The 17,654-nt window shown below is 31.4% G+C and overlaps 1 protein-coding gene across 2 annotated transcripts; it reads left to right on the forward strand.

Annotated features, from left to right (window-relative positions):
• The first annotated feature begins 6,167 nt into the window (after positions 1–6,167).
• LOC101268032 (DNA topoisomerase 3-beta) lies at positions 6,168–17,260 on the forward strand. Of its 2 annotated transcripts, none has more exons than XM_004247974.5 (15): positions 6,168–6,316; positions 6,438–6,494; positions 8,020–8,123; positions 9,127–9,220; positions 9,462–9,561; positions 10,421–10,661; positions 11,268–11,430; positions 11,519–11,638; positions 12,513–12,592; positions 13,591–13,869; positions 14,196–14,364; positions 14,865–14,993; positions 15,131–15,343; positions 15,989–16,168; positions 16,347–17,260. In XM_004247974.5, exons 1-15 carry the CDS (start codon positions 6,296–6,298, stop codon positions 16,989–16,991), a joined length of 2,595 nt encoding a protein of 864 aa, XP_004248022.1. In that variant the 5' UTR covers positions 6,168–6,295; the 3' UTR covers positions 16,992–17,260. The 2 variants fall into 2 exon arrangements, with proteins under 2 accessions (XP_004248022.1, XP_010326952.1); XM_010328650.4 differs by having other exon boundaries at positions 6,189–6,316; positions 9,132–9,220.
• Positions 17,261–17,654: the final 394 nt, after the last annotated feature.

The raw sequence follows: 17,654 nt of genomic DNA on the forward strand, positions 1-17,654 counted from the left end.
TAATAAATCTTTATAATAGTGTATTAATAATACAGATTGTTGAGATAGAATTAAATTAGAGGAATGTGATTATTTTTATATGACCGATATAGAACGGAGACGTATATACTATCATTGTTATTTAATAATCCATATGTTGATAATTAGTTTGTGATTCATAATATATGTATGTAAATTTAATTTAATTCATCTCTTACTACATATTATAGGTTATATCTATTCTAAAATATTTTTCTTTAAAAAAGTACGTATTTCTCTTATTTTGTCTTTTCTTACAATAACAAATGATCTAAAAATCACATTTCAAGCGTAACAATTATTTTTTTAGTTTTTGGTTTTCAATTTTCATAAAATGCCGAGTAAATTAGATTTGTACACTGCAATTTACATGATTCATTTCCGAGGCAATGCTCTAGAAATTTCTTTTTCATTTTGTTAAATTTTAAGGCTCAAGTTAACTATAGTTCTTCGTCAAAAATAAATAAATTTCAATTATTTTATCATTACGAAATTGTATAGCAACTATTATTTCATTTCACACGCTAACACATTTTTTAAAAAATTGACCAGCCATTGTTGACTATATATATAGTCTAATACATTAATTAATTAGCCACTCTTGTTCCATTCAACTTGCATTAATTTTATTTCAGTTTCAAACTTCAAAGATGCCTCTATGTCGGCAAAGAACAAAATTTATTAGCCCACTAGTTAAAAAAATTACCCAAAAAAAAGGTAAAATAAAATAATAGTTTTATTAAAAAGGATAAAATGAAGGCTCAATAAATACTTGAACAACTCTTTGATCCTAACGTGACATTCAATCATTAGAAAATAAAAAATAAAATTGTAGCTACCTTTTGACCTAATAAATATGTTATGTATCCTTTGTCTAGGGACAAGTGTTGCTTTCTTATTGGTACTTGGCACAAAAATCGAGGTAAAACTTTGTTTATTAGGGTATTAAGTAAGTTTTTAAAATGGTTTAATTTATTGACATTGCAGGGTTTTTTAGAATAGATCGTTTTGTTTTCCTTAATTAATTTATTATACTAATATAATACATATGTAATTGCCTCTTGTTTTCTACCGGTGTTATTCTAGAACTTGATTAATTTAAAATAGGGAAGAAAGTTTAACTTTTGATTTGACCTGCTTTCATTTTCATGATTCAAATTGATTGAAAATTATGCTCAAGAATTAACAAGGATTACTTACCATTTTATCTTAAGTTTGTGTGATAAATGTGAATATATCACTCGCGGATTCGATTAAATCAAAAATCAACTCACAAGTCCTATTTTGCGATAGTTCTTTCTTTGTCAAGGTTTACTTTTTTATATGTTACGTATATAATTAAAATAAATAATAGTATGTTTTCACTCTAATAACTTGAACTTTTTTATTTTTAGATATGACGATAACACAATTGAATATAATATCATAGCGAACGAACAAATTTTGAGATCAAGTTTCACTATCACACATTATCAAATTAAAAAAGAACTCCATATATACTTGTCCCATTAAAAAGGATTAAATCTATATACAAAAAGACATATTGAAATGATATGGTCACACATTTTCGATACTTTAGACCCTCGAGTGATCATATGCATCATTTCTCCTTTGCAAATAATTTTATTGAAGCAATAGTACACCAAATTTTGATCGATCTCATTTATATTTCCCTTATGAAAAACATTTCTAAAACAATTATCAATAATGAGTTTTTATTTTTTACTTAAAATATAAATTTGAATTTTCACGATTTAGTACTAAAACATGTGTGAATTTAATTATAACCAATAAGCTTAGCTAGAAATTTCTCCTTGAACTTAGATAAAGATAAATAAGTTGTTTTTTAAAAGTATAATTTTCCAGTAAATATTGAAGAAGTCTCTTCCAATCAAAGCCTAGAAGGAATCATTTGTATATGTATATGTCAGGAAGGTTAATGATTAAGGGAAGATTTAATTATTTTTAAGTGATAATTAATTAAATATTTGATTAAACGACAGGGGTGTCAGAAAACAGAAATTATTCGATTTATTATTGCAAATAGTTTATTTTAGAATTGCAATTTCATTTCAATATTTAATGACCGACTTCTTTTGTTTTAATATACAAAGAGGGAGGGTAATTAATTAAATATATTATAGGTAACTTCTAATGTAGTATATTAATAATTTTGGTTAGTACTGTTATGTAATTTTCCATCATGACTCTGTAAAGTATAAAAATAATTTCTATAGAATTTATATGAATATTAAGAAGCTATAAAGTTAATCCTCACTTAGATGAAATTGAGATATGTTGTTATTCTTATTATTATAAGATAGTCGTCAATAATATAAACTTGCTCCAACTTATATAAATAATGAAAATCGAATTTTGAATTCTTAGAATTTGATTCAAATAAATTTTGTGCAACTCTCAATCATGTGATGATAGTTTATATCTATGATTCGTGGAATTTCAATCAAGTTGATATGAATACATGGAAGAATGTTAGTCTTTTAACATGCAAATCACCAGTATTTAAGCCTAAAAATAATTTTTAATCAAGCTTAGAAAGTCATACATATATCAATCAGATTGTTTACAAGTAAAGTAACTTAAAAGATTAAAATTAAATACTTAATAATAAAAACAAAAGAGCAAAAGTGATATAAGACTTATGAGTGGGATTCCTCTAGGTTCCCATTTTCTTCTAAGTTGACTTTTAAATATTTTAAACTAATTTCTTTTATTCATCTTTTATTTATTTGTTTTTACATTTATATTGGATTAGTTTGTCCCATAGACTTGTGTATATGTGTTGTATATCATATATGAAGTATGGTTAAAAGAAAAAAAGAAGGGTAAGTGATCATGTACTAAACTCTTGCTTATTTATGCAAAATTCAAAGAATGAGAGGACGATAAAATACACATCAAAATGAATATATCGATTGAATTTTTCGACAGTAAGTAATATACTTTTTAAATAACTATTAATATATTAAATTAGTGCTTAATTATGCGTTATAATAATTTATGTTTTACTGTAAAATGAAACGTAACTGAGTCAAAATGATGATAAAGATGAATTTTTCAGAATAATATGTATGTTATAATGTTTTTAATCAATGGAAGTTCAATTAACAAGTAATTTAATTCTGGCCTTCTCTCACTGTCTCACACCTCCTTGGTTGCTTTTCGATTTTTACATTAATATTTTTCTCTCAATTAAAGTAATTTCCACCTTTTGTCATAGTAAAGAAAGAGAAGGATTTTTATTTTAATTTTTCATAATAACCCCGTTACGAATAGAGAAATTAAGTAAGTACTCCTTCACTTTTAATTAGAGGTCTCAGGCTCGAGTCCGATTGAATATATAAAACAACCTTTGTTAGGCAGTACTTTATCTCTCGATGTGGAACTTTTCAACGTAAATTTGTATTTAGTCAAGCTTCAAAAACTTCAATATCAATAATGGACACTAAGTAAAAAAAATTTATTAGGAATCTAGAACCCAAAACAAAATTTGAAACTAATGATATAACAACTTAAAATTGGGTACATTTCACTGATCACCAGGGAAAATGTACATTTTTTTGGGTTTCACATGTTTGTCGTATGAAAATGAAAATGGAGTCACTGTATTTTGGGCCTTGGGATTACAAGTTGGGAGAGGTTTCTACCATTACTAATGAATTTATTCGCGCTTCACACAATTTAAAAAAAAATTATAATATTATTTGAATAGAAGATATATTATACATATAAAAAATATATTTTTACGTATACTTAATAATTTTAGTTGAAATTTTAAAATATTTTAAAGAGTCTCTTCTAAAATAAAAAGAATATAAAATAATTATATTATACCTTCCTACAAATGTATAGATGTGTAATTTGGTTCAATAAAAAAATGATTTTCTTTTACATGTAATTATCTTGTTTAGAACTGAAAGAATTTCTTGTAATTTATATGATTCTAAAATAAATAAACATAAATATACTATTTTTCAAAGTAAAAAAAAAAGAAAGAAAAAGAGATAAATAAATATACTTCTAAAGAATAGATTATATATATTGGGTTTGTTAAATATAATAATATATTTTTAATGTAAATAAGTAGGGGTTACAATTAAATTGTGAGTAGTGCTTTTGAACTTCTATGTATCAATTAACTTTAACGAAGAATAATGATTTTTATAACATGAAAAGATATAATTAATGTTCATATTCTTAAAAAGTCAGTCAACTAATTATTACAATAATTTCAAAATATTATGACCATATAACCCACAATGCCCTCTTCTCATATTTATTTTATATGTATGCTAGTGATCCTACGAAAATCGAGAAACATATATATGTATAAAAATATAGACTTCATATGATAAGTTATAAGTTATGAATAATATTATTATCATATAAATGAAGATGTGTTTTGCAATATAATCGTTAGACCTTAATCTTTTATAACAAATAATAATATATAAATTTAATGCATAACTAATTTTTAGAGTTTTTTAGTGACATTCACTCCATAAGTTGATAATAATTAAATGATTTACATCTTTTTTTAGTCAAACTAAAATATACAAATAATAAACATAAAGAATATAAAAATAGCAAAAAAATAAATAAATCAATGTGATGATTTCTACATAGTGTAATAGTATCTCTAGAAAAAAATAACAATAAAAAATTAATAGGATGATTTTTATTTGGCTATCTTTATTTATACAACTATAATATCAGTTTATATAGAGTAGTAAATATATAGTTTAGGAAAATATTTTATTTTATTTTATTATAGAAAAATTTTATTGTTATCGATCAAATAACTAATACTTTCTTATTTTTTAAAATCGTACTAAATATTATCTCAAAAATCTTCAAATTTATCCAAAAGAAAAATATAATTTTATCTCAAAAACCGTCAAATTTATCCAAAGGAAAAATATGATTGTATAACTTCTTGCTCCTACAAACTAATAGTGAAATTGATAAAACTAAATTAATGATTTTACTTTCTTGAAGAGAGAAAAAATATCTTACATATATGAAACGTATTCAATAAAAATAGCTATAATAATTGAAAATCGAAAAAAAAATACACCATAAATTATGGGTCCCACACCCTAACGCAAGAAAATAGCTAGAAAAAATATGTAGAAACGTGTAGTATTTAGTACATTGTTGTAATTAAAAACATAATGTTGTAATAAATAAAAATGAATATGTTAATATAATGTAATTTAAAGTCTTATACATAATATTCCAATAATTTTTCTTAAATAAATAATTAAATAATGATAATACATCCACTGAAAATATTATCTCTACTAAAATTGAAAGCTTTGAATGAATTAAAAAAGCAAAGTGAACAAATTGGTTCGTTACATATAATTAACTTTATGAAAAGACAAAAATGGTGATTAATTGCAATAGAAAATATTTGCTAGAATATTTTATCAAAGTTTACTTCTTCGAAAGATTCTTTTTGATCATCGATACAATTCAAAATTTCGAGGTAAAAAAATTTACGAAAAATATTGACCTTACAAAAACTATTAATTTCAATATCCTCAATGTCCCTGTATTTTTCTTAAGATAAATATTACAGATTTGTATAAAAATTACTAATTTAGATAGCCTTAATTAATAATAATGTCATCACGATACATTTTTCTTTTCAAATTCTAGGGTGAATTTTCAAATTGAAACAACAAAAAAAAAATAAATAATATCTTTAAAGCCGAAAAGCAAAAAGAAAGAAAGATAAAGGAATAACTATTTAGTTAAGATCTTTTTTATTATAGTACTATTACCATTATTGTCTATTAAAATTAAATATTAAGTAATATTTAAAAAAAGTTTATAAAATAAGGAGATTCATTTACCAAATTTTAGAGATTTGACTCTATCTTTATTACATATCCCTTCTATTTGCTCAATTACATATATTTAAATGAATTATACATGTTATTTAAGATTTAAAGACTTTAGATTAAATTTTATTATTAAGCATTTTAATCATAATAAAGGATAAATTAGGAAAAACTCACCAGATAAAGAGAAATCTCTTTCACTAATCTTCTCATAAATATCATTATTTTAATATAATTGATTTGATTTTTTAAAATTTAATCAAATGAATTATAAATATCTTTACATATAAATTTCAAAATACACATTAATAATAACTCGAGGTAATCTCTAAAACTTAAGTATTAAAGGACCCTTTGGCGCACAGGTCAGGCGTTAAGCTCCAAAATTGTAGAAATTTTCAGCAAAAATGGCTCCAAAAGTTTTCATGGTAAGAGAAATTATCAGCCCTTTGCTTAATTTGTACTCATAAATTCATCAAAAGCTCAATTTTTTTTTTTTTTTTTAGGTTCGTTAATGGTAATTGATTAAGTATTTTGGGGAATTTGCAGGTAGCAGAGAAGCCTAGCATTGCTTTATCGATTGCCTCAGTACTATCTGGTGCTCAAGTATGATTCTTTCTTTCTGGGTCTGCAAAATCTTGCTTTTTCCCCCTTCTGGTTCAGTCTGCTTCTGATGTGAATTTTTATTTGTAAACAACTGTTTTTTTTATCACTTCTTATATGCTTTTAAGTTTTTGGATATAGTGTCTGAGCTAAGATTTTCATGGAGGGGTTCAAAATATGAAGAAAATGAAAGGGGGTTAAGTGTAATTCTTTGTTCTGGGCCCTACTTCGCTCCGCCCTTAGTTTGATAGTCATAGTTGTTGATATGCTGAATATGGGATTGTTAATTTGAAAGAAAGGAAATGCATGACTAGCTATGCAAGGAAGAAACTTTAGGGGATGTTTAGTTTGCAAACTAGTTATACCAGGATTATAATGCGAGTTATATGGCATGGGGATTATTAATGATGGAATTATTTAATGGATATATGTTTTTAGAGTAGATATTTTGTTCATGGGATTAAAAATAGGATCTACAGGGTAAAATATAAAACAATTTAAAGTTGGTCTTTTTAAAGAACTATGGAGAAAGGTGCTTATGTCATTTGTTTGTTTTACCCGAGATTGGTATCCCATATTGAATGCGGTGTAAGAATAGTACCGAACTTGAGGTGTAGTTGTTTCCTGGATGCTTAGAAAGGGAAAAAAAACATTCCAACCAGTCGGCCTCATAGTTTAGTTTTTAGTTTTACATTTGATTCAATTTAAGACCGACTGGAAGACTATACACTTCGATTGATTATTTCACTTAAGTGAAAGACAACATTTCAAGAGGAAGCTACTGCTAGATTTTTGCCAGTCTTCTCCTCTGGGTTTTTCAATATATGCTATAAGAGAGACTTCAGTATTTCAATGATAGGGTGTATATTTTCTGAAATTTCAGATTCGATAAATTGAGTTTGCATCATTGGCTCAAAAGTTTCAAAATGAAATGATTTGAAAATTGAATTTAATGGTTTCCTCAGGTATCAACTACAATGTTTATTAGAGAAAGATTAATCATGATTAAAGTAAGAAATGGTAATGGTGCATGGCTCACATTCTACTTTGACAACCAAAACTAATGCAGTTGCTTGAGTTGTGGCAGGAGTCATGCTGAGCAACTAATAGATTATAGTTTCTTTAAATGTTTTTTGGAGTATCAACAAATTTCAATTGTCTAGTGTGATTGAGCTCTATTTTAATGCACGAAGCAGATTTATTTTCTGCACTTTCTTGTAATGGTTTCAGCTTTCAGTTCACTAGATTCCTCCCTTATTTTGATGTCATTATTCTCTTTGGGAAGCACCGATCTGGGGGATATGCTTCTTGAGATTTTTGTTCTTCATGTAAATGTGTTGAACAGTACCTTTTAGGTAATTGATGATCTACTAGTTGGTTATCCTCAGTGCCTTTGATGTGCTCTTAATACTCTCGACATAGATGCATCTTTAATTTCTTCTAGCTTTACACCAGCAGCTTTATTATCTTGCTTCTTTATTTCATAGACTTTGAGTGTTCATGCAATTTTGTTATATATTTGCCCCAGATGTCAACACGAAGAGGTAGTACAGAAGTCCATGAGTTCGATGCGATGTTTCTTGGATCACGTGCACATTATAAAGTGACTTCAGTGATTGGTCATGTTTTCAGGTTTCCTGTTATCCCAGATTATAACAAGAACTAATTTTCACGTGTTCTTTTTTCAGTTAGTTCCTGTGGTTAAATATGTTTGTTAACATCTATATTATTGTGTTCTCCGTCAATGTTTTGGTGACTTCGTTTCTATTTCTCTAGTTTGATATTAGTTCTCTTCATTCCCTTTGAGCTCCTGCTCCAACTCAAAAATATGTATGAGGCTGCTTTTTGATGGGACTAAGTTAAATTGGCAATTGACTCTTTGGTCTATTTAATCGGAACGAAAGCCTGTACCTTCTTTTGAGATAGGTAGAATGTAAAACTGATGAATCTTTTTGAAAATTGATTCCGTTAGGATGTGCTATCCTATGCATGAGCTGATATCTAAGGATAGCAAATGCTTAGTTATTTCTTTTCTTGATGCCACTCCCAAACGCCTCCTCAGTAGGAGTTAAATAGAAATATAGACCCATGAAGAATAGAGTGCTAGCAATTCGTCCGTTTGACTACATATTGCGCAGCCTGGTCGGTATTATGTTGCCTGTGGCTTACTTTCTTACTTACAGTTGTGTGAGCTGCAACCCATGTGTAACATGTTAATTTTTCTAAATGTGAATAAGAAATTTATTTAGCATTGGGAATACACCAAAAGACGAAGTACACATGACTTACTAAATAAAAGGAACCATATGGAGCCTTATCCTAGGATTCTTCCAAGTGAGATTCTTTCTTGTTCTGGCTTTATCTGAGGCGGGAGTTAGATTACTTCCATCTTTTTCTTTTGAAAAGTTGAATCACTTTGTTATCTTTGAATACTACAAACCTTTCCTTTAGCTTCCCCATAAATCAGTAAGACCTTCATTGAGGTATATGTTTGAAAACCTTTTTTGGTCCTTGATGTTGTGATATAGTAAGAATATTGCTTGAGCTTCCAGCGATTGCTTTCTTTATATTTAATCCCATAACTTATTGGTTTGTTCTAGTATACAATCTGAATTTTCCGTGTCTGATAATCTAGCGTAGATTTTCCAGCAGCTTTTCAAGATTGGACAACTACAAATCCTTCAGATCTTTTCCAGGCACCGATACTTAAGAAGGAAACAAACCCCAAGGTAATATTTCTGCTTGTTCCTGTTTACTAAAGTTACCAGAGATTTTTCCATTTGAATAGCTTTTATCGTACTTTTGGCAAGACCATCTTTATGCAGCTGGGTTGCATTTGTTTCAAGCATATAAGCCTCATCTTATACTTTTGAGCTATCTACTTTTGTTTATATCAGATATTACAATGATCTATTTATTTATTTGTTCTTTTGTTTCAATAGCAAATTCTGACAGACCTTCGTATACAAGGCTCATATTTGTAGGCATCTAAGCCAGGAAGCTCGTGGTTGTACACATTTGGTGCTATGGTTGGACTGTGATCGTGAAGGAGAAAATATATGCTTTGAAGGTACTTTTTGATTGTGACATTATTATTTGCAGGCAAAGACTTGTTACAATGGTCTTCGATGAATAGGCTTGGATAAATGTGTCAAGCTCCATGCCACATGGAGAGCATTTAATGTTTTGGTGTTGGTTTCAAGTACTTAAGATTTTTTGTTGATAAAATAAGAATAAGAGAAGTTAAAAACAATGATAATAAAATTCTGTTTCTTGGTGGTGTTTTTTAAGTAGTACCTTAGAATGAGAGTTCTCGCAGCATCTTTACTATGGAAGGTTAAAGGGGTGGGACAACAATGGATGATCAATCTAAAGAAATTTTGGAATTCTAGAATTTTTGTTTGGATTGAAGAAATCATAAGACAGTAGGAAAAAGTACAGAAGCTCAAGGGATCATGCGTGATCCCGTTGACGTCACTCCTATGAAATGACATTTTATTTTTTAGTGGTTGATTTCACTGTTTTGGAAGCATCAACATGTGATTTATAAAGCTCCCACCTATTTCAGAATGTCTTCTCTACAAATCAATGAATCTATTGATTTGAGATCTGAACCTAGATTTTTGAATCAAACTATCTCAAAGTGAAAAAATATAAAAGATTTATACCCTGAATTGACAGATAAAAGGAGCTAACATGAGGCCCTGAAAGGGTCAAAATAAATTCAGGATTTAATCAGCATATAAAACCACATATTCTACAATGAGTGTGTATGTCTATTTATAGACAAATTGATGAACTGCATCAACATCATTTGACAGAACTTCAAATCACCCACTTTTTGAACCTTTGTTTGGTTGCTTTTGTTCTGCTTTTTGGAATATTTCTAGGTCATAATTCTTTATTCTTGCTTTATCTTATTGGTTCAGTTATAGAGTGCACTGGATTTCACACAAGCGACGGTAGAAGAATTTACCGTGCTCGATTCTCTTCTGTTACTGAAAAAGATATTCTGAAGGCAATGAATAGCCTAGCTGAACCCAACAGAGATGAGGCATTGTCTGTAGATGCACGGCAAGAGATTGATTTGAAAGTTGGAGTTGCATTTACACGTTTCCAGACTAGTTATTTCAATGGGAAATATGGCAATCTTGATGCAAGGGTTATCTCGTTGGTTCTCTCCACTCTTTTCAGTTTGCCTATCTCACAATACCTTTATTTTTTTAAACTGAACTTCTTATGTGTCGTTTGGAGAAATTGTCTGACAATAATGACATTCATAAATTCTCTTCCTATCGTTATAGCTGCTGCTTCTTCTACTTTGTGCTGTCTTAAACGTGTTATGTCCTTGCAGACGTTGTTCTGGCAGAGTTTAATTTCAAATGACATGCTTTCTGCCATGTGTCACAGAAGAACTCTCACATCATATTTTTTGGTTTATTTGTTGATTATTTGGAAAAGCATGTTTGTCTGGCTTTTGTTTTTCTTCTTTTTTTCCTGCTAATGTTTGCACTCTCTGTGTAGTCTTCAATTGTACTTGAATCATGTCTAATGGTGGATACATTCTATTAAAATAAATCTTTGTTTGTATGAGTTATGACTTGATATAATATAGCCACAAGTCTCTGTGAGTTTCACCTTTCGTAATAACATCAACCATCAAGAGATAATCACTTTTACGGGTCAATACTTCGTGTACTCCTACAAATTACTTGTTACTTATATTATCAAATTATCACAAGTCTAAATGGAACACACTCGTACTTATAATTTCAGCTATGGGCCATGTCAAACTCCTACGCTTGGGTTCTGTGTGGATCGTTTCCTGCAAATTACTATGTTCAAGCCAGAAAAGTTTTGGATGCTGCATCCGTACATTATGTACAAGGGGTATGAACTCAAGTTAGAATGGGAACGTAGCAGGTTGTTTGATGCTGATGTGAGTTCCTCCTAGTTTGACCTTTCAAGAGGTTTGTCCCAAAATATCGAGTTCATGCCTTTGTTGCTAATAGTTTTTCAATTGATAGGTTTCTGCAATGTTTCGGAACAGAATAATAGAGGATAGGATTATGAAAGTTGTTCGTGTATCTGAAAAACTGGAATCCAAAGCTCGTCCTTCTGGTCTAAACACAGTAAATCTTCTGAAGGTTGGTAATATAGGCTTGCTACCTATTTTTATTATTGATGTATTTTATTCTATGCTGCTCGGATCTTTCCAAAAGTAATGCATTTTTGAAGGATCCGACATGGGTGCGGAGGTATCATTAATGCACACTATTTATAAGGTAGGAGGCATTAACATGATTCCACACTGGTTATAGCTGTTTTTGCTTTCCTGAAAGTGAAAAGCAAGTGGTAACTTTTATTTGTTCCTTCCACATTTGGCACCGGCCACGTGTTATCTCACCCGCTATCATTAGCTACATAGTGGCTTACTGAAATCAAAGAGATTATTTTTTAGATATTGTGATTCCATATTTCTTAAAATGCTAGAAATAAAATTGCAGAAAGAAGCCAATGTGGCAAGGTTGTGGATTGCAAGTGCCCATTTGTCATATTTAATGTTTTTATGAGTGTTGACCTGTCAAAACTCATATCTTAAGTAGTATCTCAATCACTTCCTGCTAATTTATCATCTATGCACTACTAAGAAGGAAATATTAATTTGTCTGATTAACATGTAACACCCACGTGAAAGTTGAAATTTTTCTTTTAATACAATTCTAGAGCATGTGTCATCTTAAACTGTTTCTGCATGGAGTCATTGTTCTTGATGTTGCATTCATCTCTGCTTTAGACTTTCAAGTAACTAGATGCCCTTTGTGTGTTGAAGAAATGAAGTTCCATCTTTTGTATTTTCATATATATGGGTCAATATTTTGTTATCTTTCTAATACCTCATACTCAGAAGTCCATAGATCTGAATCCTTGAGACTTTACTTGTTCTTTAATGATATAAATGTATTTTCTTTCCGCTTACTTTGGATCAAATCTTCTGGTTCTGATTTTCAAAATTTTCAGGTAGCTTCAAGTGCACTGGGCTTTGGTCCCCAGTTAACTATGCAATTGGCTGAGCGTCTGTATACTCAAGGTTTTATCAGGTTTTCCTCTGTTCTTCGACTATAGTGTTCTTCTCTCACATATCGCACTTCTGTATTTAATATTTTCACTCAATTTTTTTTGCTTAAGAAAGTTTTAAAAACATGTGCTATTTTTCTTCTTCTGAATACTAGAAAATATGCATATGAGATTGCTTGCTCAGTAAACTTCGCTTATGTTATACTAGTACTGTGTGATTGAGTTCCGTAATGCACTAAATGTCAGTTTAAACTTCCACACTGCACTAAAAGTATATAGTATCTTTGCTGCATCACAAGTGTACCCATGGAACTGATGAAAATAGCTATGTTCTCATCTTAGTATTATTCTTAATTGTTTTCCTTATTTTTAGATTTCTATCGCTACCTGTTATTTCTTTAGCGTCGGTATCTTATTATCTTGTTTTTGTTTCTGCTTGTTGCACCTACCTTTTTTTCCCCACTGTTCTGGATACAACCTCTCTACCTTCTCAAATGTTAGGCTAAGGTTAGGTTGATGTTTGATTGGTAAGATAAAATTCATTCAAACTCACCAAGGGATGCAATCCTTGTTTAGAGAGAATTAAAAATTAACAGACAGGATACACTGATTTTATACGATCAAAAGCTTTATCTATAAAAAAATTAACTTGCATTATTGTATGCTAAAAAAAGGATCACATTGAACAAGTATGACAAGCACATTTGGATGAAAGGACAGCTTATTTTGTTTTAGGCCATAGTGAAGGTAATGGATAGATTTCTTAAAAGAGAGACAAGGATTTTGAGATTCCAAGTTGGGGAGTGCTCATTGATGTTTGATTTTTACAACAAAATTGTTCAAATTCTTAACTGGAAATTCAAAATTTTCAATTCCCTTTCAGTGAATTCTTGTAGGACTTTGCATGTAAGTTCATGTATGAGTTTGACATTATGAAAAATTGTACTTCCTGAAATTTCCAATGCATTTTACAGATCATACCTTTTCTTTTTGGCTTATTTTTTCTTTTCCGTTCCTTCAGCTATCCACGTACAGAAAGCACAGCATATCCTTCTTCTTTTGACTTCAAAGGAACACTAGGGGCGTTGGTGCATAATCCTGTATTTGGTGCTTATGCGCAAAAGCTTTTAACTGATAATTATATTAAGCCACGGGCAGGAACTGATGCAGGCGATCATCCTCCGATAACTCCGATGCGTTCTGCTAGTGAGGATAGTTTGGGGAATGATGCATGGAAGTTGTACCAGTACATCTGCCAGCATTTTTTGGGAACTCTCTCTCCAGATTGCAAATATAGAAGGTTGAGCTTTATTTCGTGATTAACGTCTTAGTAACTCCTCTTGCTTTGAGCTTATTTGCATATCTTTTAAACTAACCAACTACTTGGATAACTCTAATACTGATTTCTTCCTAGAACATGTCAAACAGCTCTTTTATGTATTCACATTATAGATCCAATTCAGATCCTGCTTTTAGTGTTTTTTCTTTCTTGTAACTAGCACAGTACGTGCCAAGTATAGAGGACTATAACAAGTTCAAATCTAGGCACTATTAATCTACTTGTCTTTGAAGAATCTTAGTTTCTGACTGAGAAGTTTAAGTCATGTAAATTGGGTATTTTCTCAGGATAAAAGTTGAATTTGAAAGTGGAGGAGAGCAATTTCAGTGCGTTGGGCAGCTTGCCACAGTCAAAGGATTCACCTCTATTATGCCATGGCTGGCTATTAGTGAGAAGAATCTTCCTGAGTTTGCTGTAGGAGAGAAAATCGAGGTTTCTAAAGTTGAACTAGATGAGGTATCACATAATCTGTTCAATTGAACTTCTCATTTGTTCTTCAGCTCTGGATTAAATTGCTAGTCTTTGCACTTCAGTAGTATTTATTGGTCCATTAGTTAATTCTTTTGATTTAGGGTACAACTACACCTCAATCTCAAGTTAGTTGGGGTTGTCTATATGAATCCTCATTATCCATCATTTTACCTGACACTTTGTTCTTTCTTTGCTATGAAATGACTTGAAACACCCGCAGCTTACTGAGTATATGACCCTATATAGAAACATATGGAGGTCGAGGATTAGGATAAAAGGTTAGTAGGTAGTCATGCAGTCTAGTTTCCTATATCAGTGGTATCTGTACTTTTTTTCTCTTACTTTCTTATACATCAGTTTCATTATTGCCTGATGTCTCCTTTGCTTCGTTTATCGTATTATTTGTTGGTGCTACTGGTATTCTATATTCATTACTATTCGCATAAGTCTTTTTACTTCACTTAGTTCTTCTTTGTAACTTGTAGGGGGACACTTCGCCTCCGGGTTATCTCAGCGAAAGTGAGCTGATCTCTTTGATGGAGAAACATGGTATTGGAACAGATGCGTCAATCTCTGTGCATATTAACAACATATGCGAACGCAATTATGTCCAGGTTTTGCTATATGCATTGATTTCCAATTCTAGCTGCTGTAGATTGTCCTCTCTATTGCTTTGTGTTGTGGTTCTTTTGACGTGAAACAATCTTCTACTAGAAATTAGACTTCTGAGTTTGGCTGAATCAAATTGCAGGTACAAGCTGGGCGGCGATTGGCTCCAACTCCCCTGGGTATCAGCTTGATAAGAGGGTATCAATGCATAGATTCTGATCTCTGTTTGCCTGACATACGAAGTTTCATTGAGCACCAGATCACTTTGGTAGCTAAAGGTCAAGCAGATCATTCAATGGTTGTGCAGCATGTACTAGAACAATTCAGAAGGAAGTTCAGTTATTTTGTTAAGCAGGTATAAGATATTAAGCTCTTACGCGATGGTAGATAGCGCTTTGCTGCTTTCTTTCTTTCCAAACTAGAAACAAGCCGATGTTCACAAATAGACGACTGATTATGCTTTTTATCTTTACTGAATCTGTAACATGCTGATGCTCACTGATAAAAACTTAATCATGAGCTTCCAAATACATCTCTTAAGAACTAGTCATGCAAACATCACCTTGCAGTTGTGGATCTGCCCTGCTGGTCTCCATTATTGTTTTTCCTGAAAAGCTACTGGACATAAAATAATATCAGACCGATCCTTAGAAATGAGTGTTTTTGGTATAAGAAACAACTACAACATACCCAATGTAGTCCCGCAAAATAGGATCTGGGGAGGATAGAGTGTACGGAGACCTTACCCTACATCAGATAGATCCTCGGCTTAAGGAAAAAGTCCAAAGCAGCCTGGAAAAGTAAAACTTTAGTCTAAACAAAAATTCGGGATAATTACTGTTATTGACACTAGAACCTAGCTAAGAATTGGAGGGCAAAAAAGTTCTGAAGCATGTTCTGCACTTTATCCCACCTTTCTCTCATTTTTGGCCCATAAATTCTTTAACTTGTATTATCTAATGCTTATTACTCACTGAATCTCGTGTCTGGCTTCATGTAGATTGATAACATGGACGCACTATTTGAAGCCCAATTTTCTCCACTTTCAGACTCTGGACGTCTCCTCAGTAAATGTGGCAAATGCTTGCGATATATGAAATACATATCTACTCAACCAGCTCGACTGTACTGTGGTACCTGTGAGGAAGTCTATTATGTACCTCAGAAGGGTACAGTCAAGGTAAGTGTTTTATTGTTATAAAGTTACTTCCAACCCTTATGAATTAGAACGGAAAGAACTACTATATATGCCCTTTTATGTTGCAGCTTGAGAAGTTGGTAATTTCTCTTTCGATTAGCACCTTATTGTATGATCACCCAATTTTCCAACTAAACGTTGAACTTTAACTTTTTTTCAGCTATACAAGGAGCTTACTTGCCCCCTTGATAATTTCGAGCTGTTGCTATGTAGCATGCCTGGTCCCGAAGGCAAGTCGTTCCCTCTCTGTCCTTATTGCTTCAACTGTCCCCCGTTTGAAGGCATAGATACATTTTTTGGCGCTCCTAAAACTGGTGATTCAACCAAGTTGGGAAAGGGAGTCGGAATGCCTTGCTTCCTCTGTCCTCACACCACATGTCCACATTCTGTGATCGCACAAGGCGTTTGTGCCTGTCCAGAATGCAGTGGTACACTTGTTCTTGATCCTGTCAGCGCTCCAAAATGGAGGCTCTACTGCAACACGTGCAATTGTCTTGTATCCTTGCCCGAAGGAGCTCATCGGATTTCTACAACTCAAGAGAAGTGTCCTGAATGTGATTCCACTATCATAGAAGTCGATTTCAACAAGAAAACAACGCCCTTGAAAGATGGAGCTACACTCCATAAGGGTTGTATTCTTTGCGACGAGCTGCTGCATTCACTTGTGGAAATGAAACATGGAAGATCGTTTTCTAGGCATGGCAGGAGAGGAAGAGGTAGAGGAAGAGGAAGAGGAGGTTATCGCGGAAGAGGACGGGGCAGCAACAAACAACAAGACCCAAAAATGAGTTTCCGAGATTTCTAAAGTGTTGTTTGATTATCTTACTAGAAGTTTGAAATATGATTTAGATTTTTCTCATAAAAATTTGTTAATTAGAGATCATTATGTCAGAGACAACACGTTACTTGTTTGGAATTGAGATGTAGTTGTAGTTGTAGGGAGGACATTTTGTTGAACTAGGAACAATATATATGCTGGTTTATTTTAGAGAAAAGAAAAAAGATATTGACAGTTGCACTGTTAAATCTATTTTAGTGAATATTCTATCAACAATGGAATATTAATACCCTAAATCTATCTGCTTATTATCTTATTTCAAGCTCTATATATTCTATGACAAACAACATATCATCAGAGATTTATATCGGTGAGTTTTCTATTTTTAATCAGATATTTTGGGATTCTGTGCATAGGAGTGGGAATGAAAGAAAACATGTGAGTGGGACAACACTTTTCTTATTAACGGGATCTTATATTACACAATTCAAATTAATTGGATCTTAATGTAGATGTTGATCACCAAACTTTAATATAGATATCGATCATCGAACGATTTTCTTTTTTAAAAAAATACAACAAACAAGTTGACTATTTCCTTTCTTTCTCAATTCCATTTTCTTTGGAAGGATATGTTAGTGGGAGTGGGTAGATGGGGGACCTGTTATTGTGGTCCAATTTTGAGACAAG

This window comes from Solanum lycopersicum, chromosome 9, assembly GCF_036512215.1.
Source record: "Solanum lycopersicum chromosome 9, SLM_r2.1".
In the NCBI taxonomy this organism is placed as follows: Eukaryota; Viridiplantae; Streptophyta; class Magnoliopsida; order Solanales; family Solanaceae; genus Solanum; species Solanum lycopersicum.

Coding starts and splice junctions, on each gene's coding strand:
- LOC101268032 (XM_004247974.5), top strand. CDS start 6,296: ATGGCTCCAAAAGTTTTCATG. Junction 6,317..6,437: donor TGGCTCCAAAAGTTTTCATG/GTAAGAGAAATT, acceptor GGGAATTTGCAG/GTAGCAGAGAAGCCTAGCAT. Junction 11,639..12,512: donor ACACAGTAAATCTTCTGAAG/GTTGGTAATATA, acceptor CAAAATTTTCAG/GTAGCTTCAAGTGCACTGGG.